Source organism: Dromiciops gliroides, chromosome 2 (genome assembly GCF_019393635.1).
Source record: "Dromiciops gliroides isolate mDroGli1 chromosome 2, mDroGli1.pri, whole genome shotgun sequence".
In the NCBI taxonomy this organism is placed as follows: domain Eukaryota; kingdom Metazoa; phylum Chordata; class Mammalia; order Microbiotheria; family Microbiotheriidae; genus Dromiciops; species Dromiciops gliroides.
In genome coordinates, this window is record NC_057862.1 from 478461244 (window position 1) to 478488881 (window position 27638).

Here is a 27638-nt window from a genome sequence, read left to right on the forward strand (position 1 = left end):
TTATCACAGTAGCCTGGGGAAGGAAAAGAAAGGGTTTGCTGTTAAGCACTGAGGATGGTAATCTGTGTTAGAACTCAAAGAGCATATAAGGACTGAGAAAAAGGCATTGTAATCATCAATAAAAAAAATCATTGGTAAATTTTTACGAGAACAGTTTCATTAGAGTGATTGTTCTGTGGTTTTGAAAAGAATGATTAGTGAATGAACGGGTACAGTAAGCATAAGCAACTCTTTCTGGCTAGAATGTTATCATTGAATTTGAGAAGACATAAAAAATGATAGTTTGAGGGGATGGCAGAATGAAGCAAAGGTGTTTTGGTTTTTTTGGTTTTGTTTTTTTTTTTAAGATCAAGGAGAGATGGCCTTGATTTTAAGAATCAGGAAGAATCCTGTTAAAAAGAAAAAGTTTCCAAAAGAGGTAGAGACTTAAGAGGCAGGAAAGAATTAGAACAAGGCCACAAGTAGAGTGGATAACTTTTACAAGAAGGTCTTCCCTTTCCTCAGAAACTGAAATAAATAAAATGAAGTGTCGATGTTGAGATGTAGAATAGGAAGCAAGATCAAAGGACCCACAACTGAAGACTTTTTCTTAGTTAAGCTGGATGAAATATCATCTGCTGAAGATATAAGTGTGAGAGCATAAAGAGATTGAAAGAGGAGAAGTTCAGATCATAGAAACTATTGTGAGAGCATGATAGTCAGTAAAGGAACAATTAAAGCATTACATTATAGTAGTAAGAGTCCAATTGAGATTAGATAACATGAATTCATAAAGAACCTTCATAAACATTCATAAACACTCCTTCAAAAGCCACTTCAGTAGCATGCGCTCAACTCTCAAATGATTAAGCTAAAACTTCCGTTTTTTACCGCAGACTTCAGGGTATCATAAGGCAGAAGATCGGTATCTCGTTCCTTCCCACACCTGCGCCCAGACGCTCCCTCTGGAAGAGGAAAAAGCTGCTTCTCAGCAGGCGCATCCGCCAAGAAGCGCAGTGACGCGGGCCAATATATATATATATATATATATATATACACACACACACATATATATATATAATGCATACACACATATACATGCATGAATGCAGCTAGGTGGCATAGAGGATGGGGTATTGGACCTGAAGTTAGGAAGACTCCTCATTCAGAATTCAAATCTAGCCTCAGACAGTTAATAGTTGTGTGACTCTGGGCAAGTCACTACACAACCTAGTTGATATTGTTGTATAACTTCTTCAGCTGTATTCAGACAAATGAGAAGAGTAAAGAAGGTAGTCGGTAGGATTTCATAATATAGAGATCAAAAAGAACTAACCTTACTTTACAGATGAGTAAACTGAGGTCAGAAACTGTTACTAGACCATGATGACATTAGTAACAAATGACGGAATTGGAACCTGAACCCAGGTCCTCTGACCCAGTTCAGCAGTGCTGCATTTCTATGCCCTAGATGACCCAGGGTTGAGGACTGGCATTGCATGAATAACGATAAGACAAGAGGAATGGTGATTCAGGTGTAGAAGATAGGTTGAACTGGTCACCCATAGTGTCCAGACTGTAAAGAGAGTGAAGCCAAAGCAGATTTAGTTGATTGAATGAGCAAGAACAGGGTCAATGGAAGGAGAAGAGGTCACAGTAAGGATAAAAAACTAGCAGTGAGGCCAAGGAGGCCTTTCAGATTTCAGTACTACAAACATTTAGTTCTGGGAGATGGTACAATCTTAGGTTTTACCACTTCTTTAGGTAACTGAGCTGAAGATGTAGGAAATGAATACCATGTAGGTAAGAGGAGCATTTTACTTTTGCTTAGTAGAATAATAAGGACATCATCAACTACCAATCTCATGATGTATTGAAAACGTCACATTCATTTAATTCCAGATGTACTGTATACATTTTTATATTTTGGACCTTATTGCCCTTGAATTCTATTCATCTCTATTGCTAACTATAAAGGCTCATCTAGTTATCTTTCACATGCCTACAATTATTTGGACCTTCTTTCAGCAGTCTTTTTTTTCCTCTGTAATAAATTTTATTGACATTAAATTCATTTTTTGAATTTTATTTAATGTTTGAGCTTGCATTTTAAAATGATTAATTTGATTTGGTTAACTACTCTGTTTCCTGGTTTCACCTGCACTGATGCAGCATGATCATGCCAGGTTGTTTGAATTAATTGAATATAAACAAATATTGTAAAGTAAAATACATTGACCTGGAAAAATAAGCTATTCTTTTGTTAATAAACTTACATCTTGGGGTTAATTTTCATTTAGTTAGGTTTGTGGATCACCATATATACATTCTAAGCATTAAATAGTAATTTATATCTTCTTGAATGTTTTGTGTTAATACATGATAATAAAAACTAAATCAGATTAACTTCACTTGAAACTTTAATATAAATGATTACTACACTTAAATTATAACTATAAAGATCAGCAAAACACATACTATTTATAGATTTCTTTATACATATTATACTATAAAGAGATACCATGAGAATATTGCAATTTGCAATATTATTTGTGAGCTTATGGTGAAATGTTTTTAAATGTTTTAAACTGCATTATTACTTGTCTATGGTAATATTAAAATTAAAGTTTGATTTATGGTTCCTTGCTTGTCTGATGGAATTTGGTATTAAGTGCATCTTCTGTTTTGTTCACCGCCTCAGTGTTCTGGACACTGTCACAAGTGTTTTGTCATAAAAATCTTTTATTTATAAAAAGATTCCCTGACATGGACCTCAAGAATCATGTTATTTCAATACATTTATTTGAACATATTTAAATTTCAGTTGGACTGAAAAGCCCTTCTAAACGATTGAACTTATATTTACTCCCTCTAAATTCCCTGAATTTAGATTAAATTAAGGTATTGTGCTACTGACATGGATGGTAGTAGTACTATTACAAAACATGCAGACATGGTAGAGGTTTGTGTTTTGTTTTGTTGGTGGTTGGTTGGTTGGTTGGTTTTTTAACCATACTTAGAGGTTAGAACACCTTTCTTCCTTTAATGATGCAAACCTAGGAGTATATTGGAGGGAGGGGATCCATCATAACATCCATCTGAGTAATTTTAAGGTGACACATAAGAATATTGCCTGTTGTCTGTGTTTTTAATTTGGAGGAAAAAAATTCTTATACATTTTTAATTAACCTAAACTGAATATTTTCATATTATTGTTGTAAAATTTAAAGGTGACAACTTTCTCCTTAAAATGCCTCTCATATACATTAAACTGACTTCATGTTAGATTAAATGCAAAATTCATTTTTATTTTAATAGTAATAGTAGTCTTCTTGTTGATTGTTATGTTTAAACCCTATAATTAATATTTCTTTCCATATGTCCCTTTAAAAAATACAGATCTAAAAAGGATAAAGCTAAAACAGGAGTAAAACCAGATGCATCTGATCAAGAACCTGAAGGACTCACTCTTTTGGTACCAGATATTCAAAAAACTGCTGAAATAGTTTATGCAGCTACCACCAGTTTACGGCAAGCAAATCAAGGTAAAATAATCCATTTGTAGATATAACATTTTAATATTTTATTAACTGATTAAATTTGAACATGTTGATTTACTGGAAACCAGTTTCTTGTTATGTATTAGGGATAACACCTTATTTCAAAATCTTATTTCACTGTCATATGGATACTCTCAGAAAATTGAGTGAGTGAAAATCATATACTAAAAATTCTGATGTGATCTTTTATACATGAATCCTTGATTTGGTTAAAAACGTTTTAGTCAGTAGAGAAAAATATTACATTGTAATTTAAATGAACTTTTATAAATTAGCTCCAGAAAAGTTTGACTTTGTTTCTACTTTTTTATGATAATTCATTTTAAAAATCAATAAAGGCTTATATTTAAGATTTAGTATGTAGTCTTGTTGTAAATATGCTTTAAATGGAAAAAATGAATGCTTTGCCAATAACTATCAAAACATTATAAAATATAAAAATTATAAGGAAAGTAAGTGATGGATAAGTATGATGTTAGGAAATTTTTATTAGCTTCAACTGTAAAAGCAAAGTCTTTGCAGTTATAATCATTTTACCAAAATACATAATCAGATATCATTTTTCTTAAAATATTAAATAACAGAAAAAAAGCTGGCCGAGTATTCCAAGAAGGCTGCTGTAAAACCAAAACCTTTGTCAGTATTAAGATCACTTGAAGAAAAGTATGTAGCTGTCATGAAAAAGTTACAGTTTGGTAAGTTAAAATCTCAATATTTTTTTTTTAAGATTATTTACTGATTGTAAAATGGTTGAAATATCTATTAAATTCTTAAGATTATAGTTAGATGCAATATGACATTATTGTAGATGTATAGTCTGAAAAAAACCTAGTAACATACATTTCTGCAGTACTACATAATTAGTTACATATGGCATCATAGTAATATTTTTTTCCAGAGATAAGAAAACTCAGAACCCAGTCCACATGATGAGTTTATAAAGCAAGAACAGGCAACTTATTAGAAGAGATGTGCCAAAGCTTTGTTTTTCAAATAGTTCATGATATTATCTGCTAGCGATTCCCTCTCTTTAAAAAAAAAAAAAACAAACTTTGATTTGGGAATCTGATAGCCAGCCAAGTGTTAGGAGTACTGTGGTATAGTCACATATTTTTTTGGTGTGTGCTGCTGCTTATTTAGAGTAGACTGTAACACCTAGAATATTCCAACCTTAAACATGAGTATATGATTGAGAGTAGAGCAGCTTAAAGGGAACAGAATTGGGGACAGGGGGAGTCTTTTTAGAGATCTGTAGCTTTAGTAGTTAAAAAAGGATTAAAGAAATTATGAAAATCAATAAGAGTTGGGGAAAATTGATCCTGAAAAACGGATAACCAGAAAAGGAGGTTTTTTTTCTTCCTTCCTTGACCTTTAATTTCTTGGTTTGGTTAAGAATTCTAGTGGAATATGGAAACAGCATACCACTGAATTTGGGAATGCATTTCTCTGTAATTTGTTAGCATTTAATTGGAGTAGTGACATGAGTACTTTCCGCCTGTTGTATACCATATTTAGTGTATAATTCAACAGTTTAACAAGCACATTACTGATATATGCAAGGCACCATGCTAATTGGTGGAGATAGGCCTTCAGAGAGACTATAGTGTACTTGGGAAGATGCCACACATACACAAATAAGTATAATACAGTGTTTTCAGAAGCAGGAGGGAGCATCACTAACTGTAGTCTTCAGTTATGGCTTTTCAAAGAAGGTGTAACCTGAGCTGAGCCTTAAAGAACTAATCAGAATAATAGCATTTATATAGTACTTACTTCATGCCAGGCACTGTGCTACTTTTTTTTTTTTTTTTTTTTTTTTTTTTTTTTTTGCGGGGCAGTAGGGGTTAAGTGACTTGCCCGGGGTCACACAGCTAGTAAGTGTCAAGTGTCTGAGGCCAGATTTGAACTCAGGTACTCCTGAATCCGGGGCTGGTGCTTTATCCACTGCGCCACCTAGCTGCCCCATGTGCTACCTTTTTTATCATTATCGCCTTTGATCCTCACAACAACCCTGCGAGGTAGCTGCTATTGTGATCCCCACTGTACAGGTGAAGAAACTTAGGCAAATAGAAGCTAAGTGACTTGCTCAGAGTCACACAGTAAGTGTTGAAAGTTAGATTTGAACTCAGGCCTTCTAACTCCAGGTCCAGCACTCTATCTACGGCACCATTGAGGTGCCAGTTTCGGGAAGGCCAAGATGAAGAGAGAGTTTGAAAAGAAGTATAACTGTCAGCAGTAAGTTATTGATAGTATCACTATACCCAGCCTTAGTCAAACCACAGCTAGAGTACTGTGTTCAATCACCAAAATATCATTTAGGAAGAATATTCACATTCTGAATTTATTCCAGATGATAGCAGCCTAGATGGACAAGGGCCTCAAGTTCATTCTATATAAGGAGTGATTAAAGGTGCTAGGGATAATTAGCTTAGAGAAGAGAAGGCTTATGAAGGACATGAAAACTGCATTCATAAATTTGAAGGGCTGTCACCTGAAAGAGGTTGAGACTTAGTCTGTCCCTCACTCAGAAGGCTTAAAACCAGGAGCACTGGGTAGAAATGACAAAAAGACTGCCCAATAAATCTCCCTTCTCTGATTCTGAATCTTTCTTGTTAGAAATAAACAAAGTATGACTGGGCTTGGAGATGGTCTTTGGCCTCTTTCTTTAGTAAATCACCTTCTGTTCCTCTGGGGATGACACCCTGGATGCTGGCCTGACTACCACCCCTGATCCTTGTCCAGTGAGCACTATCATCAGCAATCATTAGCTTCTTCCACAATCTTGAGCTTCCCCTGGTTTAGCAGAGATTAGCTTCACAGCTTTCCTACTTCTAGAGAGTTGTTATAAATTCTAATTATCTTATCATTTCCCTGTCTCCTAAGATTCACAGATGCCTAGGTTGTTCTCCTAATCACTTGCTGTCAATATTATCTAGTATTTATGTTATATTATTTTACTACTTTATAGCATCATAGAGTACATCTCTTTGTTTCTTATCTTCTACCTCAGGGGGAAAATTTTTTTTTTCAAAACAGCTACTGAAATGTATTCTAATTCAAAGTAGTCACAAAAGGTATAAAATATTTGGGAATCTACCTGGTTGTACCCAAGAACTATATTAAACTTAAATATGTGAAGAAACATTAATTGCCAATGGGTGGGTTGAGATAATAAAATAAAAGACAGTACTACATGAGTTATTTTTAAACAGTTTGGTACTGGTTAAAAAATAGAAAGTTCAGTCCGTGGAAGAAACTGGATACAGTACACAATGTAGAAGAAAGCAAATACAAAGGCCACAAATATATTAAACCACTATCTATAGTAAAAGAAAAAGTGTAGAAGGCCCATGTCAAGGCTTTGCTGCAATGTTCTCTCTCACAAAACAGAATCCTGCAGGCTACTTAATTAGTTTTTAGCTATTTTAGAGCTACAGACAACTCTGATCTTTATATTGTCATCTTGGCTATATATTCAAATGTGCACATGTACACATATACATATTTCTTCTGTGGCTATATGTCCATTACTTTCCCAACTTACTTTTGTGTTGCACGGGAGAGAAAAAAGTGAACAGACTCATAAGCAGAATATGTTGGCTTGATAGCTAATCCCAAAAGTTGCTCCCTGAATCCAGGGCCGGTGCTTTATCCACTGCACCACTTAGCTGCCCCATAACATTCATTTTTTTATAAGATTTTGAGTTCCAAAATTTTTCTCCCTCAATTCCTTCACTTCCCACCTCCCCAAGATAGCAACCAGTCTGATATAGTTTATACAAGTACAGTCATGTTAAATATATTTCCACATTAGTCATATTGTAAAAAAAAGATACAAAACAAAGGGAGAAACCTTAAGAAAGAAAAAAAAAGTGAAAATAGTATGCTTTATTTGCACTAAGATTCCACAGTTCATTTGCTGGATGTGGAAAGCATTTTCCATCCTGAGTCTTTTGGAATTGTCTTCGATCATTGTATTGCTGAGAAGAGCTAAGTCTATCACAAGCTGATCATCACACAATATTGCTATTACTGTGTATACTGTTCTTCTGGTTATGCTCACTTCACTTATCAGTTCATTTAAGTCTTTCTACTTACCTTGATTTTTAAGGGTTTTTTTAATATTGTAATTACTAAACTTTTTCTACAGCTTTTCATAATTTGCAAAGAATTCTGAAAATGATTTTTTACCATAATTGTTTAATTGTGTTTCTTTGGGTTAATCTTTTTTAGAGCTGAATTCATGTCAGTTCTGCCATTATTTCTAATTGTTTAAATTTCTTTTTGATTTCCTATCTATTCCCTGTGGTAAGGGAAAGGGCAGTGGATTTCAAATTCAGAATCTTACATTTAACTATCCAAATACTGGATATTGTCCAAGCACCTGAATTCCAATCCCAGCATGTCCACTTGAATGGCCTTGGGCAGTCACTTAACCCTTCAGGCTTCTGGTGCCTCTACTTCAGAATATCAGAGTTAGCATTCAGGAAATTACTTGAAATTTGACTTTAAAAATGACTAAAATCGGGACAGCTAGATGGTACAGTGGATAGAGCACCAGCCCTGGAGTCAGGAATACCTGAGTTCAAATCCGGCCTCAGACACTTAACACTTACTAGCTGTGTGACCCTGGGCAAGTCACTTAACCCCAACTGCCTCACCTAAAAAAAAAAATTACTCGGGGCAGCTAGATGGCGCAGTGGATAGAGCACCGGCCCTGGAGTCAGGAGTACCTGAGTTCAAATCCGGCCTCAGACACTTAATACTTACTAGCTGTGTGACCCTGGGCAAGTCACTTAAGCCCAATTGCCTCACTAAAAAAAAAAAAAAAAAATTACTAAAATCACCACTCCTTTTGATCTGGAGAAACCAGTATTAAGCTTATACCTCATCAGGAGGTCAGAGATGTCGAGGGTCCCATATACACCATAAAGTCATAGTAGCACTTTTTGTGGTAACAAAGAACAGGAAACAGACTAGATGCCCACAATTAGCGTATGTCTATAAACAAACTGTAAATAATCATAAATGAAATGGAATATGAAGTGACATGAAGAATTCACATCAGAGTGAAATAAATAGAACAAAGAAATCAGTATACACAATGAAAATAAATGGGAAGGACCCCTGTATCCCCCCCCAAAACAAAAGAGCCACAATACCCTGATGCTGTATAATTATAAATATGAAGCCTGATACCAGAGAGGAATGAAGAAAATGCACCTCTCTCCTATGCAGAAGGACTGACGGTGGGAGGGTATAATGTATTGTACATACTGTCCAACTCAGATGATATGTTGGTTGGGTTTGCTGAGTTGATTTCCTCCCCTCTTTCTATTTTTTTATTCTTTGTTACAAAGGATTGTGGCTTAGTCAGTAGTAAAGAGGGGGAAGAGATTTCCATCTCAAATGCTTAAAATAATATCAAAAATAATGATAATGATAAAGGATTACTTATAGATAGATAGATAGATAGATAGATAGATAGATCCTTATAGTTATACATCTGTTATTCTACCAAACATTCCCTCTGTATGAGCTTTAGTAATATTATACATTCATTATGACTGCCCAGTGGAGAGTCATTTTCACTTCTCAGAAGTCACATAGAAATACTCATTTTTTATTTTAACAATCTTAGAAAGGCACAATAAACTATATAACCATTATTTATATCTTTTATTCTATTTATGTTTCCCTCAGATTGTTTTTATTGATATCTTGTGTTTTGCATTGGTCATTTCTTGTTATCTTCTAACATGTAATTGCAGTCTTTCTTAAAGTCTTTTTTTTTTTTTTAGTGAGGCAATGGGGGTTAAGTGACTTGCCCAGGGTCACACAGCTAGTAAGTGTTAAGTGTCTGAGGCTGGATTTGAACTCAGGTACTCCTGACTCCAGGGCTGGTGCTCTTTCCACTGTACCACCTAGCTGCCCCCTGCAGTCTTTCTAATAAAGAAAAATAGTTAAACACCAAAATTATAAACATGAGAGATTAGATTAGTGGTAATTTCAGTAGCAGAAATAAGTGGCATCCAAATTTTTAGGTTTACATATTAGCAAAATTAATTACAAAAGTAATAGATGTCAGAAAAACTTATTGATTTCTCATTTGAACTCATAGTATTCTTTATCTAGGCCAATTAGCTTGGCATTTAATCATATACTACTTTGCATTAATTGTTTAGCTATTATAAATGTGACTTATCTTGATTTTAGCATTATAATCCTAAAAGATTTTTATGCTACCTTTTTGTCCCCTACAGAAGCTAGCAAAAAAAAAAAATGAATGAAATATCTCCATTAATTTTTTTATTTCATTAATAATTTAGTGTTATTACACTACAGAATAGTATCACCTATACGGTTGGAAAGTAGAAATTTCATGTGTTTTAATAAGTGCCTACTAATTTCAAAATTTTAAAGTCTAAAATTTATTTTACGTTGTATACTGCTTCACTTTTTCTTCTCTTTTTCCTTCTATCCCAGATACATTTGAAATGGTTTCTGAAGATGATGATGGGAAATTGGGTTTTAAAGTAAATTATCACTACATGTCACAAGTGAAGAATGCAAGTGATGCAAATAGTGCTGCAAGAGCTCGACGTCTTGCACAAGAAGCTGTGACACTTTCAACATCATTACCTCTTTCTTCATCTTCCAGTGTCTTTGTACGCTGTGATGAAGAACGGCTTGACATCATGAAGGTATGTGGGATATTTTCATTTTTTTCTTCCTGTCCTCCTTATTACTTATTAAAAGGTGCAAACTGGGGGTGTGATTTCAAATTTTTGCCAATAAATATTTTTCCTTTTAAAAAAAAAAACATTTCATGACAAGTACATTAGCAAGTAGTATTATGTATATGAAGTCCAAGGTGGGAGATTGTTAGTGACTTGATAAGCAGGGAATATCAGGGAAGGCTTTCATGTATGACTTGGAATTTAAGTGGGGCATTAAAATATGGCCAGGAATTCAGTAAGCAAAGAGGAAGACCAACATTTCATGCATAGGGAATGGAAAGGGCAAAAGCAGAAAAGCATGAGAGCACAAGAAGTATTCAAAAGACAGAGTAATCACCTCATTGTGCCTAAATCAAGCAGGGGGAGGTGCCCAGGGAACAATATTTGATAAGGCTAGAAAGGTATACTGGTGTCACATATGGCCCATGACACTCCTGAATGTTTCCAAAACAGACTAAAATCTGACTGAAAAATATTTAACAAAATAAATTAAGAATATAATAAGGCATACATAATAATCACATTTTAAAACTAAGTCAAGGGGCAGCTAGGTGGCACAGTGGATAGAGCACTGGCCCTGTATTCAGGAGGACCTGAGTTCAAATTCGCTCTCAGATAAAAACACTTACTAGCTGTGTGACCCTGGGCAAGTGACTTGACCCCACATGCCTCACCAAAAAAAAAAAAAACAACTAAGTCAACATGCACTCCACAGAAATTGTTACATATAGATGAACGGCCCCTGTTTCTATTTGAGTGTGACACCACTGTTGAACCTTGAGTGATGGGCAGAAAATTTTATATATTACTTCATGAGCAGTAGAGAGTGAAAATTTTCAAGAAGAAGACTGACAAAATTAAATCTATGCATGATAAAGATTGCTTTGGCATCTTTATGAAGAATAGATTGGGAAAGGAGAATGAGGTATTGTGCTCCAGTGAGAAAAAGACTCAACTTGCAGTAACAGGACCTGAGTTTAAATCCCACCTCTGTCCTTTACTATCTGAGGAAATTTGGCATGTCCCTTAACCTCTATGAGCAGCAGTTCCCTCATCTTGATTGTGAAAGATTTAACTAGATGATCTCTGGGGCCTCTTTTTTTTTTTTGCGGGGCAATGGGGGTTAAGTGACTTGCCCAAGGTCACACAGCTAGTAAGTGTCAAGTGTCTGAAGCCGGATTTGAACTCAGGTACTCCTGAATTCAAGGCCAGTGCTCTATCCACTGTGCCACCTAGCTGCCCCTCTGAGGCCTCTTATAGTCCTAATCTGTAATCCTATGATCTTTTCAAAGGCTATAGTAATAGAGACAGGTTGTAATAAGGGTCTGTACTAGGATGGTACTATGGGGGAGTAGAGTGATGAGCCAGAGAGAAGTGCTGTGGAAGTGGATTCTTGATAAGTGAGGGAGAAACAAGGGTCAAAGGTAAGTTCAAAGGTATAAACCTGGGAAACCAGGTGAATGTTGGTGCCTGTCCTTTTTGGACATGCTGAGTTGTGGGACATCTAGATAAGGCAGTAGGCATTTAGAGACAGAAGTAGGAAGTGAATCCATATTTCTGAATGATATTGTCAAAGGAGAGAGTATAGAGAAAGAAGAGAAGAACACCAAAAGCAGAAATACCCTTATCTTAAGAGACTGGTTTTTGGGGGTGTTTTTAAGTGAAGATCCAAGGAAGTTTAGAAATGCTAGGAGAAGAGGGTCTCTAAAGGTAGGTAAGCACAGAATATTCAGTAATATAGGAAGTAGGTCAGTTCAATTCATCAGGCATTTATTAAGCACCTATTATATGCTAGGAACTAGGGGTGCAAAGAGAAAAATAGCCCTTTCCCATTGGAACTTACATGCTACTAGGAAGAAAAACATGTACACAATAAGGAAATTAAATATATACAGAATTACAGAGTTGCAAAGTAGACATGGAGAATGGGAATTTTTTTAAGGGCACTGGATTCATTGATTGAAAGTGTTTATTGACCTTAGAGGTAGCCCTGAGAGGTCATAGTGCTTCTTTTCTAATGATTTCAGCCCCTGCTCCAATTACTGTATGTTTCTCTCCACTGTTATCTCTCATTTATTGGGGTACCATTTGACCAATTAACATTTGTTAACTTTATGATGGAATATTACTTTAAAGCCATATCAAAAGTATGGCTTCCTTAGTGCTATTTGAATACATCCAACTTCTGGCTTCACAGCTAATCACAAAGACTCCTCTTTGTGAAGTGGCTAATTTCTGAAGCCAGGTTCAGAATAGCTTTTCATTTTTCAAATTCCACATTGGGATGTATCACTTAAGCTACCTATGTATGCTTATAAGGATTGAGGTTATTGGCCATTCCATTGGTTTGATTATTATTTCTATTAAAATGAACCTCAGAGTAATATGTCCTGGACTTTTTTTCTTTTCTGAGCTACAGGCATACATCTCCATTGTCTTATGGGGCATTTAAAATTTAACACATCTAATACAAATACATTATTTTTTACCCCTAAAATTACCCATTTTTCTAGTGTTCCCTGTTTCTGTCATGGACACCACCATTTTCTAGTTTCTCATGTTCATAACCTCAGTGACATCTGAATCTTACCACTTCTGTTTTTACAACTCATCTTCCCATCCCTTTCTCACCACTCACACTGTCACCACCTCAGTTCAGGCCTTTATCACTTCTTACCTCAACTGTTACAATAGACCCTTTATTGGTCTCATTGCTTCAAGTCTTTATCTAATACATCTTCCGTACAGTTGTCAGTGATTTAAAGCAGTGAATGTTCTGATCATGTAACCTTTCATCTTTAGGATTAAATATAAATTCCTTTGTTTATCATTCATTATTATCCATAGCTTGGCCTCAACTTTCTTTTCTACTGTAATGAGAGATCACTTTTTCTCCATGCACTTTATAGATCCAGCCAAATTGGCCTGTCTAATATACTAAATTCTTTCTCTAATTTCTGTGCCTTTGCATTGGCTGTCCTGCATGTCTGAAATGTATTCCCTCCTCACCTCCACCTCTTAGAATCCCAATTTTCCATCAAGAGCAAGGTAAAGACCATCTTCTGAAGCCTTATCTGAATCCCTTCAAGCTACTAGTGCCTTGCACCCCCACAAAGAAATATCCATTTATTTTGAATAAATGTGTTTGTTTTCCCCTTTATATTGTCAGATTCTTGAGAAGGACTGTTTTCACTTTTTCTTTTTAATATTCCCAATTCCTTGGACAGTTAACAAATGCCACTTGGTTAGTTGATTGAAGAAAATTATCTTTATTTTGTACAAGACAGTGCTTTTGATTTTTGACACAGAAAAATCCAAGTATATCAAATACTTTAAGCTGTTTGGTGTGATTTTCTTCTCTCCCCGCTCCCTCCTGCATTTTAGGTTCTAATCACAGGCCCAGCAGATACTCCTTATGCAAATGGCTGCTTTGAATTTGATGTCTATTTTCCACAAGACTATCCCAGTTCACCCCCACTTGTGAATCTGGAGACAACTGGTGGCCATAGTGTGCGATTCAATCCAAACCTTTACAATGATGGCAAGGTAATGTACTTAAAAACTTTTTTTTTCTTTGTATTAAAATGTTTTTTGTAATAATATCATGTATTCATATTTTAATTATGTTGCTTCACTATATTGAGCAAGTATGGATTCCTCAAGATTTTCCTTCCCTGTGTGCCCCAGTTATTCAAAGAATAGAAACCCATTTAGGGGAGACACAACATTTAGGGCCACAACTAAGTGGCCCTGCAAACTGGTGAATTGGTCATAAGACACCCCTTTTCAGGAAGCTATCTGCAATAAGAACTTAAAGGAATCCTCCATTGGCTCCTGCCTTACATTTCAAAAACTTAAGGATAGCAACATTAGCTAGATGCTACTGCCTCCTATTCCACAGTACTAGCCAAAATAAATTATTCCCTCAACTCCAACTGCACCTCATTTGGTCTTTTCCTTTCATGTGTTCCTAGACAGTTTCTCCAGTGCAGTACAAGGTAAACCCACTTTATTTACAGGCTTGTGATTACTCCTTGGCCTTGTTATATGACATTAGGTACATTTCCTAAAGTAAAATGTAAGGAAAAAATGTGAATTTTTAATTTTTGTTGTTGTTATTATCTTCATATTAAATATGGGAGTTAGGTTTCAACAAAATTATTCCTCAGGTGTAATAAAAATCATCCTTAGGGGCAGTTAGGTGTCGCAGTGGATAGAGCACCAGCCCTGGATTCAGGAGTACCTGAGTTCAAATCCAGTCTCAAGACACAACACTTACTAGCTGTGTGACCCTGGGCAAGTCACTTAACCCCAATTGCCTTACTAAAACAAACAAACAAACAAAAAATCATCCTTAAAGGTGCTTAAGACCTTTTACATGTTGATGTTTGCTGTGCTCTCAGTATAAACTATATGCTGACAGAATTACAGCATTTAAAAAACTAGAGGATTGTATATAGACTACACAAACAGCTACTTCTCTGCTTATAAGGGACTGAACCCTTAACTTTCCTTTATGTGACAAATTTTCTTGAAAGGGTACAATTTGAAGAATACTTCAGAAAGTGTTTATGTATTTTGCCTTGTTTAAAAGTGTGTGGTCTGCCCTGCTACCCCAAAGGAGATAAAGCGATTACACTTAAAACATCTTACTTGATCCTGGTAGTAACACAGACCTTGAAATTAGAACCAATATTTTATATCCGTTATAAAGTGTTTTAGCTGAAGGCAAGCCTAGTTCTCTCCTTTATGCGTGCTTACAAAGAAGAAAAAGGTTATCTTCTAAGCCAATCTGTGAGTAAATATTATATAAAAACACTGATTCTGACCTATACAGCATAAAAATAGTTGATACCAAGATAGTTATGGATGAGGGCACAAGACCTGTGGTTTTTAACTGACCTGGAGAACACCTAGATAAGGAAACCACAAAGCAAGATGACTTGCTCGGGATCACATACGCAGTATGTAGTAGACAAGTAATTTGAACACAGGTGTGTTCCTGGGTTAGAGGCTATTTATCTATCCATTGCTTCTCTTGATATCCAGATAAGCAGAAGTGATCATTCCTTTGTGACAATGTCACAAGGTCAAAGAAAAGGGCCTGGCAGATTTCTAATCACCATTTCATCACTAACTAGCTATGTTACATTGACCAAGTCATTTAGCTTCTCTGTATATTAATTTCCTTGTTTTAAAAATGAGAATACCAGCTCTACAGACCTGAGAAAGTTGGGAGAGATTAAATGGGATCTTGGATGTGAAATTTTTAAAAATATAAACTTCTACAAACAAAGCGTTATTGTATAATAATATACTAATAAATTTGCTTGCTAAATAATTTCCTCCCACATTGAAATAGTATGTCAGAAATGTACAGGTGATAAACCTTAAACTGGCTCATTGTCTTTAGAAAACTGCTATCTTTTTGGTTGATAAAATCAGCCTACTCTGAGTTTGTTTTCCAGGAGATTTTAAAATGAATGCATTAATGGTTGCTGCACGCTCAACTATTGTCCCTTCAAAAAGTAATTTTTACTTTGACCTTCCTTTCTTTTAAGTAACATAAATTCTTGAATTCCCACAATAAGTAATTATATCATAAACTCTCCACAATATACTGAGTTTCTTTGTTCAGTATGAAGCTACCACAATCTTCTAGTCTTTATTCTGAATTATTTTCCAGAAATAGTATTGCTTTTTCCATCTTTAATGAACTTAGGCATACATACCTACAGAGCAGTTTTTATGTCTTAAAATGAATTCACATCGTATTTTTCTTATTTATGTATTACCTTAAGTAAGTCACTTGATTTCCTTGGGCTTCAGTTTTCTCCTCCAAAATGATAGGTTTCAACTCAGGGGTTTCTAAGGTCTCTTCCAGCTCTACATCTATGATCCTGAGATACATTTAACCACTAAGCAGTCTTCGTGTGTATGCATATGTGTATGCCTGCCTTTTTCACTCATCATGGAACCTTCATCCTCTTCAGAAATACCACAAGGCCACATAATCAAGCATTCTCTGTCCCAATCTCGCATTCTAAAACTTCTTTAGAATTCTCTGTCTTCCAAGAATATTTTTTTTAAATGTATTTAATTGCGGGGCAGCTAGGTGGCACAGTGGATAGAGCACCGGCCCTGGATTCAGGAGGACCTGAGTTCAAATCAGACCTCAGACACTTAATACTCACTAGCTGTGTGACCCTGGGCAAGTCACTTAACCCCAATTGCCTCGCCAAAATGTATTTAATCATTTTCATTTAAAAGAAATTGTAGTACCATACAGAGATTTGTCATAGCCTGAAAATGCCTATTCCTTTCAACATCCTCACTACCCTTAAGGGTTGGGATTGATTTAACATAAAGTTATATTTTTCTTCTAGCATCAACAATTTTTGTTCCTTTACTTCATCTTGCAATTTTGCCATTAAAACTTTTTGTCTTTTCAGGTTTGTTTAAGCATATTAAATACATGGCATGGAAGACCAGAAGAGAAATGGAATCCCCAGACATCAAGCTTTTTACAAGTAAGGAAATTTTTTCTCACCCTTTTACTTGTAAATACATAGACGTACAGTAACTGTAAGATGGTGATTATGTGAGGAGAAACTATATTGACTCTTTAGGTTTTCTTTGATCTGGCTTTTTGAAGTTTCTGGGCCTTTTTTTTTTTAATTTAAAACAATTTCAGGTTTGTTGAGATTTCAGTTCTTTTTTCCTAGTTTCATTTGAATTCTTAAATTGCCTTTCTCTCTACGTTAAAATTGAAAAAAGAAATTATTCTTACAGTTTAGAAAAGAATTATGGTAGTACATTTGAATGCCTTAAAAACATCCCAATTAATGTAAAACACTTTTATGACTTAGTTGCTATATATGTAGCCACTTATTATTAGAAGACCAGGGCACTTACTTCAGATCTCTTCTTACCCAGAGATATAGAATAAAATGTCCAAACTGAAAGGGCCCTTAAAAATCATCTTGTGATGTGAAAAAGCCTTCAATGAGAAGGGAGCACTTACTGAACATCAGAACAGTCATACTGGAGAACAATCTTATAAAAATCAGTCCTCAACTTTTGTGAATGTCAATACATTGAACCTATGAGAAATAGGGGTTTGGGCTCCCACAACCACCAAAAACTGTCATCTTTCTCTAGAGATTGCTGAAAATACATTTTCCTGCTTACTATTCTTTATAGCAGAAGACTAATTCTGATAATTATTCACTTTTCTTAGCATGTTAAACTACGAAATAACTCATAAAATTTAGTACACAAAATATAATTGGTAACATGCCCCCCCAAATAATATCCATATAAATGTATGAATTTTAAGAATATTTGCTTGTCATATTATATAATAATCATAGGTTGTATATTATGACATAGATCTCTGCTGCATTTAGAATGCTGGATTTTGAAAAAATTGAGATGAGGTGAGTTTAAATCCACTTCAACAAAAGTTTAGACAGGGAATTGTTGAGCACTTTACATACAAGACTTTTTAGATTTCAATGAACAGAAATTTGCATTGGAGGAAACCAACGGTTCGGTTATGTCTCTTTGTACTTAATGTAGCTGTAAGATTCCTCTCCGTTCTAACACCAATTTACAGAGTAACTTAATCCTGAAGCAGTCTGACTAGTTTGTTGGACTTAGGCTTTCCTTAAAACAAAGAAGGGGGGGTCCTAAAAAAAAATAAAGCATAGAACTGAGGCTCTGTTTAAAAATAAATATATCCCACCTCAGAGGTTTATATGGTATAAAGTACTTAATCTGGGCAAATCTCTTAATCTCTCTCAGCCTCAGTTCCCTCATCTATAAAATTAAGGGTATTTTATATAGTTCCTACTTCAACACACTATATAGTGTAAGAGTATTAATCTTTAACAACAGTTTTTTATTTTAACATAATGAAAAGAGAGCATTGCATCTAATATAAGAAATCTACCCTTATAATTGAATTGCATTCTATAGAAATATATTGAATAATATAAAAATATTAGTATAGAATGGTATAGAAATATATTGAATAATTTTGTTAAATATTTTTAATAGTAACCATTATTGGATCCCCTTTTTCCAAAAATTATAAGACTTAATAATGTAGAAATTCTTAGTCTAGTTTTAGCATTAGTTGTCTTTTTAAATGAGGGTAATTGGTAGGTAGGTAAAATGAACTAATAATGTATGCTATCAAACTATTTTATTTGGTTCTACAATACAAATTTCCCACTCAGGTAAAATTACAGTTCCATTGACTCTCTCCCTAAATAGACATTAGTAAAGATACTCTCATTTGTGTGCAGGGCAAGTTAAACAATACCAAAAGGCATGTAAATTAACATGCTTCAGTTATCTTGTTAATATATTCAATAAATTGGAATATTCCAGAAATCCATGTTATTTCATTGATACCAAAAAGAATAATTTTCTACAGAGCCAGATAATAATTATTTTGAACCACTGAAAAGAACATACCAGTTAAAGGCACTTTTAAAAAACAGATACTATGGTTTTGAAATATTTATTTCAAATTAACATTTTTGAGGGGCAGCTAGGTGGCACAGTGGATAGAGCACTGGCCCTGGATTCAGGAGAACCTGAGTTCAAATGTGGCCTCAGACGCTTGACACTTACTTACTAGTTGTGTGACCCTGGGCAAGTAACTTAACCCTCATTGCCCCGCAAAAAAAATAATAATAATAATAACTTTTCTGAAGGGTGCACTATTATAGTCATGCAGAATTTTCCTCACTTCCCACCCACATGTTCCCAGAATTAATATTTTTCTGTTTGTTGACTTTGAAATGATGCTTTTCAAAGGCTATCCATGCCCAGAGAAAGAACTAATAGTCTAATAAGTACAGATCAAAGCATATTTTTTTTTACTTTATTTTTCTTATGTTTTTAATTTTGGTCTATGTTTTCTTTTACAACAAGAATAATATGGAAATATATTTTGCATGACTACGTGTGTATAACATATCATATTGATTGCCTTCTCAATGAGGGAGTTGAGGAAGGGAGAGAATTTATGTTGAAAACTGTTTTTACATATAGTTGTGAGAAATGAAATATTAAATAAAAAAAGAAGTGATGCTTTTCAGTTTTGTAAGAGTTTAGTGTTCTCAGTGATCTGGGATCATAATCTCCTTACTCATTCATCCAGTTTGAAAGTCACACTCCCCATTTCCTTTGAAGGGGGAAGGGAAAAAAGGAAGAGAACCTTTGTTCACATAATAAATAAACTTTGTTAAAATAAAAACCAATTTGGAAAATTATTTTTATTTATAAATATCCTTTCATATATGCACAAAATTAAAAGGGGATTTACTGACACAAATATTTATCTTAAAATTTATCCAATCTTGAATAGTTAGAATGATAATGGTTATCAGGCAGGTGCCAGAGCAAGAAATACGCAGTTCTTAGAAATATTTTAACCAATTTAGAAAACACTGTTGGGGGATCGGACAGGGAGGCATCTAATTTTAATGAAAAGGTTTGACATCATCTAATCCAGTGGTTGTCAAAGTGCAGGCTGAGGACCCCTGATAATCCTTAAAGTCAGAACTATATTAATAACAATACTATGGCATTATTTATTTGCTTTTCAAAGTACTCTTCCTTTTTCCAACTAAATATCTTCATGAGGCCAGATTTTCTTCATATACTTAAACCAGTTAACAATATATCACAACAAATTGAATGCATAAGCAGACATGAGACTCCATCTGTCTTATATTAAATGAAACATCTAGTGAGTTTTCAGGATGAAATTTGGGGGGCATGGTAGAGAAGGTCCAGAAAGGACTAAGGATTATAGTTAAGAACAATCTAGAACCCCACAGTTATGCTTTTAAGGCCCTTAGTTAAACAAGTTGCATGTGTGTGCTATATATGTGTGTGAAATGGAAAATTGTGTTTACTTCTGGGTATCAGTTTAGGAGGAATGTGATAACATGTAAAGGAGAGCAGTCAGGATAGATGGAAGGAAAGAAACAAGCATTTGTTAAGTGCCTTCTATGTGTCAGGCACTGTTTTAAGTGCTTTACAAGTATTATCTCATTTGATCTTCACAGCGACCCTGGGAGGTAGGTGCTATTATTATCACCATTTTATAGTTAAAGAAAATGAAACCGGTTAAGAGACTTGAATAGGTTTACACAGCTAGTGTCTGTAACAGGATTTGAATTCAGGTTCAAGGCCAGAAAACTATCCACTGTGCCTCCTAGTGGCTGTGAAGAAGTTGGTGTCCATGTCATGTGTTGTTTGTTGTTGTTTATCCCTCATTCTCAGAGAGGACCATGACATCAGGAGATGATGTCATGACTTTCAGAGAATTGAATTAAGTAAGGCAGGGCTGTGCAAAGTCACCAACCTCACTCTCTCCTCCAGAGCCATCTGGGTCCAGTGGGAGATACATATCAGTATGACTAGAGATCTCGCTGAATGTTTAAGGCCATTGAGGTTAAGTGACTTGCTCAGGGTCACACAGCTAAGAAATGTCTGAGGTTAGATTTGAACTCGGTTCCTTTAAGTTCAAGGCCTGTGCTCCATCCACTGCACCACCTAGCTGTGCCTATATCATGTGAGGATAGATCAAAGGAACTGAAAATGCTTAATTTGGAGAAGAGAAGACAGGGTGGACAAAAATAGCTGTCTTTCAGATATTTAAAAAACTACCTGCTTGGCCCCAGAGGGCAGAACCAAGAACAATGGGTACAAGTTTCAAAGAGGCAAATTTAGGGTTTGTTGTTGTTGTTGTTCAGTTGTTCACTTGTATCTGACTCTTTGTAAACCTGTTTGGGGTTTTCTTGTCAAAGATACTGCAGTTGTTTGCCACTTTCTTTACCAGCTCATTTTACAGATGAGGAAACTGAGGCAGATGGGGTTAAGTGACTTGATGTGGGTCCTACAGTAAGTGTCTGAGGCTAGATTTGAACTCAGGTCTTCCTGACTCTAGGCCTGGTGTTTTATCCACTAGACTACCTGGTTGCTCCCAGAAAATTTAGGGTTAGTGACAAGAAAAACTTCCTATCAACTGGAACTTTGTGAAAGCAGACTACCATTGTCTCCGCCCCCATTGAGCTCTTCAAGCAAAGATTAGATGACCATTTGATGGATTTTTTTTTTATCCTTTTACTTAGGAGTTGGACTAGACAGTTGCTGAGATTCCTCCTGACTTTGGGGGGGGGGGGGGCATGAGGGTTAAGTGATTTGCCCAGGGTCACATAGCTAGTAAGTGTCAAGTGTCTGTGGTTGGATTTGAACTCAAGTCCTCCTGAATCCAAGGCCAGTGCTTTATCCACTGTGTCACCAAGCTTCCCCCACCTATAAGATTCTATGATTGTTAGTCTTTTCTGGAGTAGGAAAGGCACATAAGTATTTGAGAGGTTCTTTCTGGCTTCCTGGGAGCAGACACCAAGTGTTTATAATGTTTGTAACTCTCTGGGAATCCAGCCCAAATACAGGCTTTTTATATGTAAGACAAAACCAAGGATCAAATTTTATAACCAACTTAATGTCCACTGGTCAATTTCTTTAATCTGCCTAAGAAGATATCATGCTATTTCTACTACCTGAGATTAATTAACTACTACATTACAGAAGATACCTGGGGTTCACTTGTTACTCAAATATCTGTGCCTATCTTGAATTATTGTGTAGAATTTGAAATCTTTCCCAAAAAAATTGAAATCCTTCAAATAGCTTTTAAGCAGCAGTGCTTTTCAGTATAAAGAGTTTTAAGAAATAAGATTTATGTATCCTGATAGTTTAATGTTTTTTGCTTGTTCCATTGACTCTTTGGGGTTTTGGTTATTCTTGAATAAAAATCAATAATTTTGACCTTGATGCTTTATATTAAGATTATATATATATATTTTTTTAAAACTTAATATACAGGGGGCGGCTAGGTGGTACAGTGGATAAAGCACCGGCCCTGGATTCAGGAGTTCCTGAGTTCAAATCCGGCCTCAGACACTTGACACTTACTGGCTGTGTGACCTTGGGCAAGTCACTTAACCCCCATTGCCCCGCAAAAAAAAAAAAACTTAATATACAATAGTATTTTTCAGGCCTATGTTTTTGAGTTGTGTAATAATGATTTTGTTAGCTTTGAAATGGAAAGAACATTTATACATTTTCACTGTGTAAAAAATAGATGCTTTTAAACATTGTTTACAGGTTGTCATTACTGGCATAGCAAGTTCTGAATCTAGTTTAAAGGGCCAAATGACTTTTGATATTGACATTTGATAGTGGGATGTGTTGTGGAAGTGTTGTATCCTGACTGAGTTTCATTCTACAAAGTACATGAAAAATAAGGGCCATGATTGACTAATTTTATCATTGCTCCTATAAGTGAGGGTGACTAAACTTCCTGGTTACGATCTTGTTAAGTGTGTGTAAAATGTATATTTTTGTGCAAAAATATGCCTTGTCATTGACATCCTTTACCATCCTTTAATAATATTCTTAATATTTTAAAATTTCACAGTATTATCAAGTGACTTTTTCCAAGTGTCATGAATTTAGGAAAGTGCCATGTAAACTCATATACACAGTCTCCTGCCATCTTGGAATTTATAGTCTAATACAAAATATGAACCTATGCTAATGAAAACTAATAGAAAATTAAACATGAACACCGGGAAATTGCTGAAATTTGAAAGCCTACCACCAGAGTAAAATAAGAAGTAACACTGTTCTACTAATTTTGAGCTTATCTAAGGGTGAAGGAATCACCCAAAATCACTGTTAGGAAAGTAGAAATGGCATTTTAATAACAATTCACACTTCTATGGAACTTTGGTTGGAAAATTGCTTAGCATATGTTTTCATTTGATTTTCATAGCAATCCTTTGATTTACAGTCAGCGTTAGAGCTACTTGGTGGTAGACAAGAAATGGACAGGCTTCTTGACTTCAAGTTCAATACTTTCCACTGTGCCATGCTGCTTTTCTAGTGCCTTGGCTCTGAGGTTTCATTAATTTTGGTTTTACTTATCACTGAAAAGAATGTAGACTAAAATTCTGTGATTCTATATGAAGCAGAGTTTGACTGTGATCTCTCATATATAAAAGAAGTAAAGAGCAATTTAGGAGAGTTTTTCTGTTTTGGAGCTCTGAGAAATTGCAACTTAATCAACTGAAACTGCCCTCTACAAAATTGCCATCTAATGGCCTTTTTCTCCATCCTCATTCTTCATGCTCTCTGTTAGGAATTGCTTTTGACAGTGCCCATCACCCTCTTCTCCTTGATACTCTATAGGTTTCCATGACATTATTCTATCCTGCTATTGCAGGTCACTCCTCAGTCTCCTTGGCTGAACCCTCATCCAGGGAACATCTACTACCTGTTAGTGTCCCTAAAGAGCTGTCTTCTTATCTGCCTCTATTTCACATGGTGACCTCATCGGTTTCCACAGATTTAACTATCATCTCTATGCTGATGATTCTCAGATACACTTATTCAGCCCTAACCTCCAGACTCACATCTCAGATTGCCAGTTAGACATCTCAAAATGGATATTTCATCTTAACATAAACATAATTTGTCCAAAACTGAACAGATCTGTTTCTTTAAGCTCTTTCTTCTTCCTATCTATCCTGTTACTCTCTGTCAACTTCCCATATAACCTAGGTGTCACCCTCAACTCAACACAAATCATAGCAAGTGGGTAAATTTGCAAATATATAATCTGTTTTGTTTTTTGTTTTTTCTGCGGGGCAATGGGGGTTAAGTGACTTGCCCAGGGTCACACAGCTAGTAAGTGTCAAGTGTCTGAGGCCGGATTTGAACTCAGGTACTCCTGAATCCAGGGCCGGTGCTTTATTCACTGCGCCACCTAGCTGCCCCCTTTTGTTTTGTTTTGTTTTTTGTTTTCATAATCTGTTAATAATGAAGATCAACTATAGATCTTCCTAAAGGGCAAGTCTAACCAAGTCACTCTCTTATCAGTAAATTTCACTGGTTCCCTCCTAACTTTAGGATCAAATCTAAAATATAGGTTGACACAGATTTCCTTACTGCTCTACCTCCATGCATTTCCCTGGCTATCTACCATGAATGGAACTCTCTTGCTTCTCATCTCTGCTTCCTGTCTTCCTGCAAGTCCATGGTCTGCAAGAAGCTTTTCTCATTCCTTCTTAATCTTAGTGCCTTTCCTCTGAGATTACCTTGAATTTATCTTGTTTATATCTTGTTTGTACATTATTATTTGCATTTTTTGTCTTCCCCATTAGATTGTGAGAACAGGGATTGGTTTTTGCCTTCTTTTGTATCCTCAGCACAGTGCCTTGTAGATAATTGGCACTTAATACATTTTTTATCACTTGTTGACATCTCACAAGGATTAAACAGTTAATTTTTGCTTAAAAATAACGACAAAAATAATTAAATAGAAAATAAATGCTTAGTGTAGTAGTGGTAAATTACTAACCACGGTTATTAAATCAAACTTTTTTGGTTTCAGTCATTTCTGAAATTTTAACTAGTTTTCATAATATTAAAATAATCAATCCAGCCTTTTATTTACATTTTGTAATTTTAAAATTTCTAGTAAATGCCATTTTTTATTTGAAATGTATATACTTTGGGGACAAAGAGAGTTCTATTACTTCTAAATTTACCTTTTATGAGTACCAGAAAGGGATTCATGCTCAAGTCTTTAGCAAGAATATGAAAATTTAGTTTTTGAAACTTGAAATGGTGGACTGTTGCAAATTTTTATTAGAATAGTAGAAAATCTAAAAAATAAAGTAGCTGAAAGTTTATCAAAGCCATTTTCTTTTTAGTGAATATTTCTAATTATGTTTGGAAAATATCTAAAGGAGTTGGGAAATAATATTTTTCCTTCTTAAGCTTCATTTCATGAAAAAAAAATCACAAGTCAAAAAGGAGTTTTGGTTGCTCTGCTTTTTGCTATTTTATTGAGATTTCATTTTGAAAACTGCAAGTGAGCATCGTTAGAAAATGTAACCCTGGGGAGGAAAAATAGACACTGTAGCAATTAAGAAGAAAACAGCTGCAGGACTAAGTAAATTGCTTCAGAAAAAATGAGTACTAAGTGGTTTCTAACTTAAACATTTCAACTAAATGTCTAGGTCACCTAAAATGCTTCAGTCACAGCAGAATTTTATTTAAAAGTTAATCATTTCTGTTCATCAGAGTTCATTATTTGTTCTGATATCTATGGATAAATTATTGATGAATGTAATTAAATGTTATTATTTCTGAAGAAAAGGTCAACTTTTAATCAGCATTTGTAACATTTCCCACCTTTCCAAGTTGATTTTATTTCTATATTTAGGTTTTTTTTTAATATAACACATAACATTTAATGATTACAAAACATTTCATCTATTACATGATTCTCCCAAAACTTTTTGAATCTTACTGATAAGGTACAAGTACAGGTCAAATGATTTGTCCAGTTTCACAGAGCTAGTAAATAACAAAGCCAGAATCCAAACCCAAGCTAAATATAAGTCTAGTACTCTTTCCTCCAGCAAGAAAAATCAAATCTAGTTAAATTTCCTTTTCCTTACAAATGTTATGAGGATTGTGTACAATGATGAAAACAGCAGTCCTTGAATAAGAGGACCTTCCGGAGGTACCATTTCTGCTGCTAACTCTGAGGTTGGACCAGATGGCTGCTGAGGTCCCTTCCCACACAAAATCTGCCATTCTTTGATCCTGTGTCTTTTGCTAGCTGACAACATTAAAGATACACAAAATAAAGTTAAAATCTCATTATAACATTGTCCATTACTATACAGACTAACATAACATAATCATTCCTCACATAATCAAGAAGTTGTTTCTTCTAGTTAAATATTACACATTTTTAAAGAACTGGAACACTGAAATGTAAAGCACTAAAACTATACTTAACTAATATCATTGTATTTTCTTAGCTCAGAAGGCACTTTAATCTGGTGATTGTGAAAAGTATTATTTTTGCTATATTTTACACATGAGGAATCTAAAATTTTTAATTTACATTTTTAGGTAACATGTACGAAGCTTAGTATTTATTCAATGTTATTTTTTAGATATTAAAATATAGAAGGTCTTTCAATCAAACTGAAGAAATTAAATCTATAAAAATAATATATTTATGGACTTATTTTGTATCATCTGCTTTTCCCACAGGTCTTGGTATCTGTCCAATCCCTTATATTAGTTGCTGAGCCATATTTTAATGAACCAGGATATGAACGCTCTCGAGGCACTCCCAGTGGCACACAAAGTTCCCGTGAATATGATGGAAATATACGACAAGCAACAGTCAAATGGGCAATGTTAGAACAAATCAGAAACCCTTCACCGTGTTTTAAAGAGGTAGGTTGTATACATATTAGAGAAATTTCTTTATATCAATGCTCATAGTAGATGGATTCAATTCCAGTATATATTAATTGCCTATACTGTGTGGAGTTTACAGTGATTGTGATTGTTCAATAATTTAGGCAATGTGAGATTAAAATTGGATATTAGATTATAAATCTCCCCTACTTAACTTTTCCCTTAATTTATCTCCCAGACTAGTAAATGGAAGAAGCTTCTGGTTTTCTAGATAGAGCCTTTATTGTATGGTAGTCACAAGGTGATGTTGATTAGAAGGATAGGAAAATAGAAATACAATACAAATCGTCTTAAATCTAGGCTTAGTCTATATTCTGTATAAAACTCACCAAAACCGAAGGCCACTTTTGGGGAGAGAGACCGAGTCAAGCGTGTGCTGTTAACCGAGAGCCGGGCCAAGTCAAACTCCAGTTCGAGTCTGTCTGTGCAGCGCAGCCAAGAGACCATCGGAGCAGAAAAAAGCCCCACTTCCGTTCTCTCCTTGCCTTTTCAGCTTGCACCCTGGAAGTCGAGTGCATAGCAGGCAGTCTGACATGCGCAGCAGGCACACTGGCGTGCGTAGCTCATGCCATTGGTCTCCTCCCAGAAAGGGTGGTCCTTAAAGAAAAACTGGCGTCTTTCAATTATCCTAACCGACTGTTAAAAAAACTTTCATATTTTTTTACTACAGCAACTAGGTTCTCTTCTTAGAGGATGGGGGAAGAGAGAAGAGATTGGAGAAGAAGTTAGAACAGCTGTTTTGGAGAGTGATGTTAAATTGGAGAAAAATAAAAGAATTTTACAATAAAAGCCCAGTTTAGGTTAGATAAGGTAACTATAGTGAATCCAGTTGGTTTGCTAGAATTTCTCCAGTAGTTTTCAACAACTTGTGAGTTGGAGCATAGAAAATGAACCCAAATGACTTGAGGACAAGGTTAATACCCTTTACAGAAATAAGTAAATTTTGAGGCTGGGCAGGTTTCAAAGGAAGACATTGAGT

General features: G+C 35.1%; 1 protein-coding gene across 1 annotated transcript in view; it reads left to right on the plus strand.

Moving 5' to 3' along the window:
- BIRC6 (baculoviral IAP repeat containing 6) overlaps window positions 1-27638 on the plus strand; it is a 304070-nt gene that overhangs the window by 264382 nt on the left and 12050 nt on the right. The window contains 6 exon segments of the mRNA XM_043981000.1: window positions 3379-3524; window positions 4124-4234; window positions 10026-10243; window positions 13664-13825; window positions 16732-16809; window positions 26447-26635. Coding sequence (XP_043836935.1) covers window positions 3379-3524; window positions 4124-4234; window positions 10026-10243; window positions 13664-13825; window positions 16732-16809; window positions 26447-26635 — 904 coding nt within the window.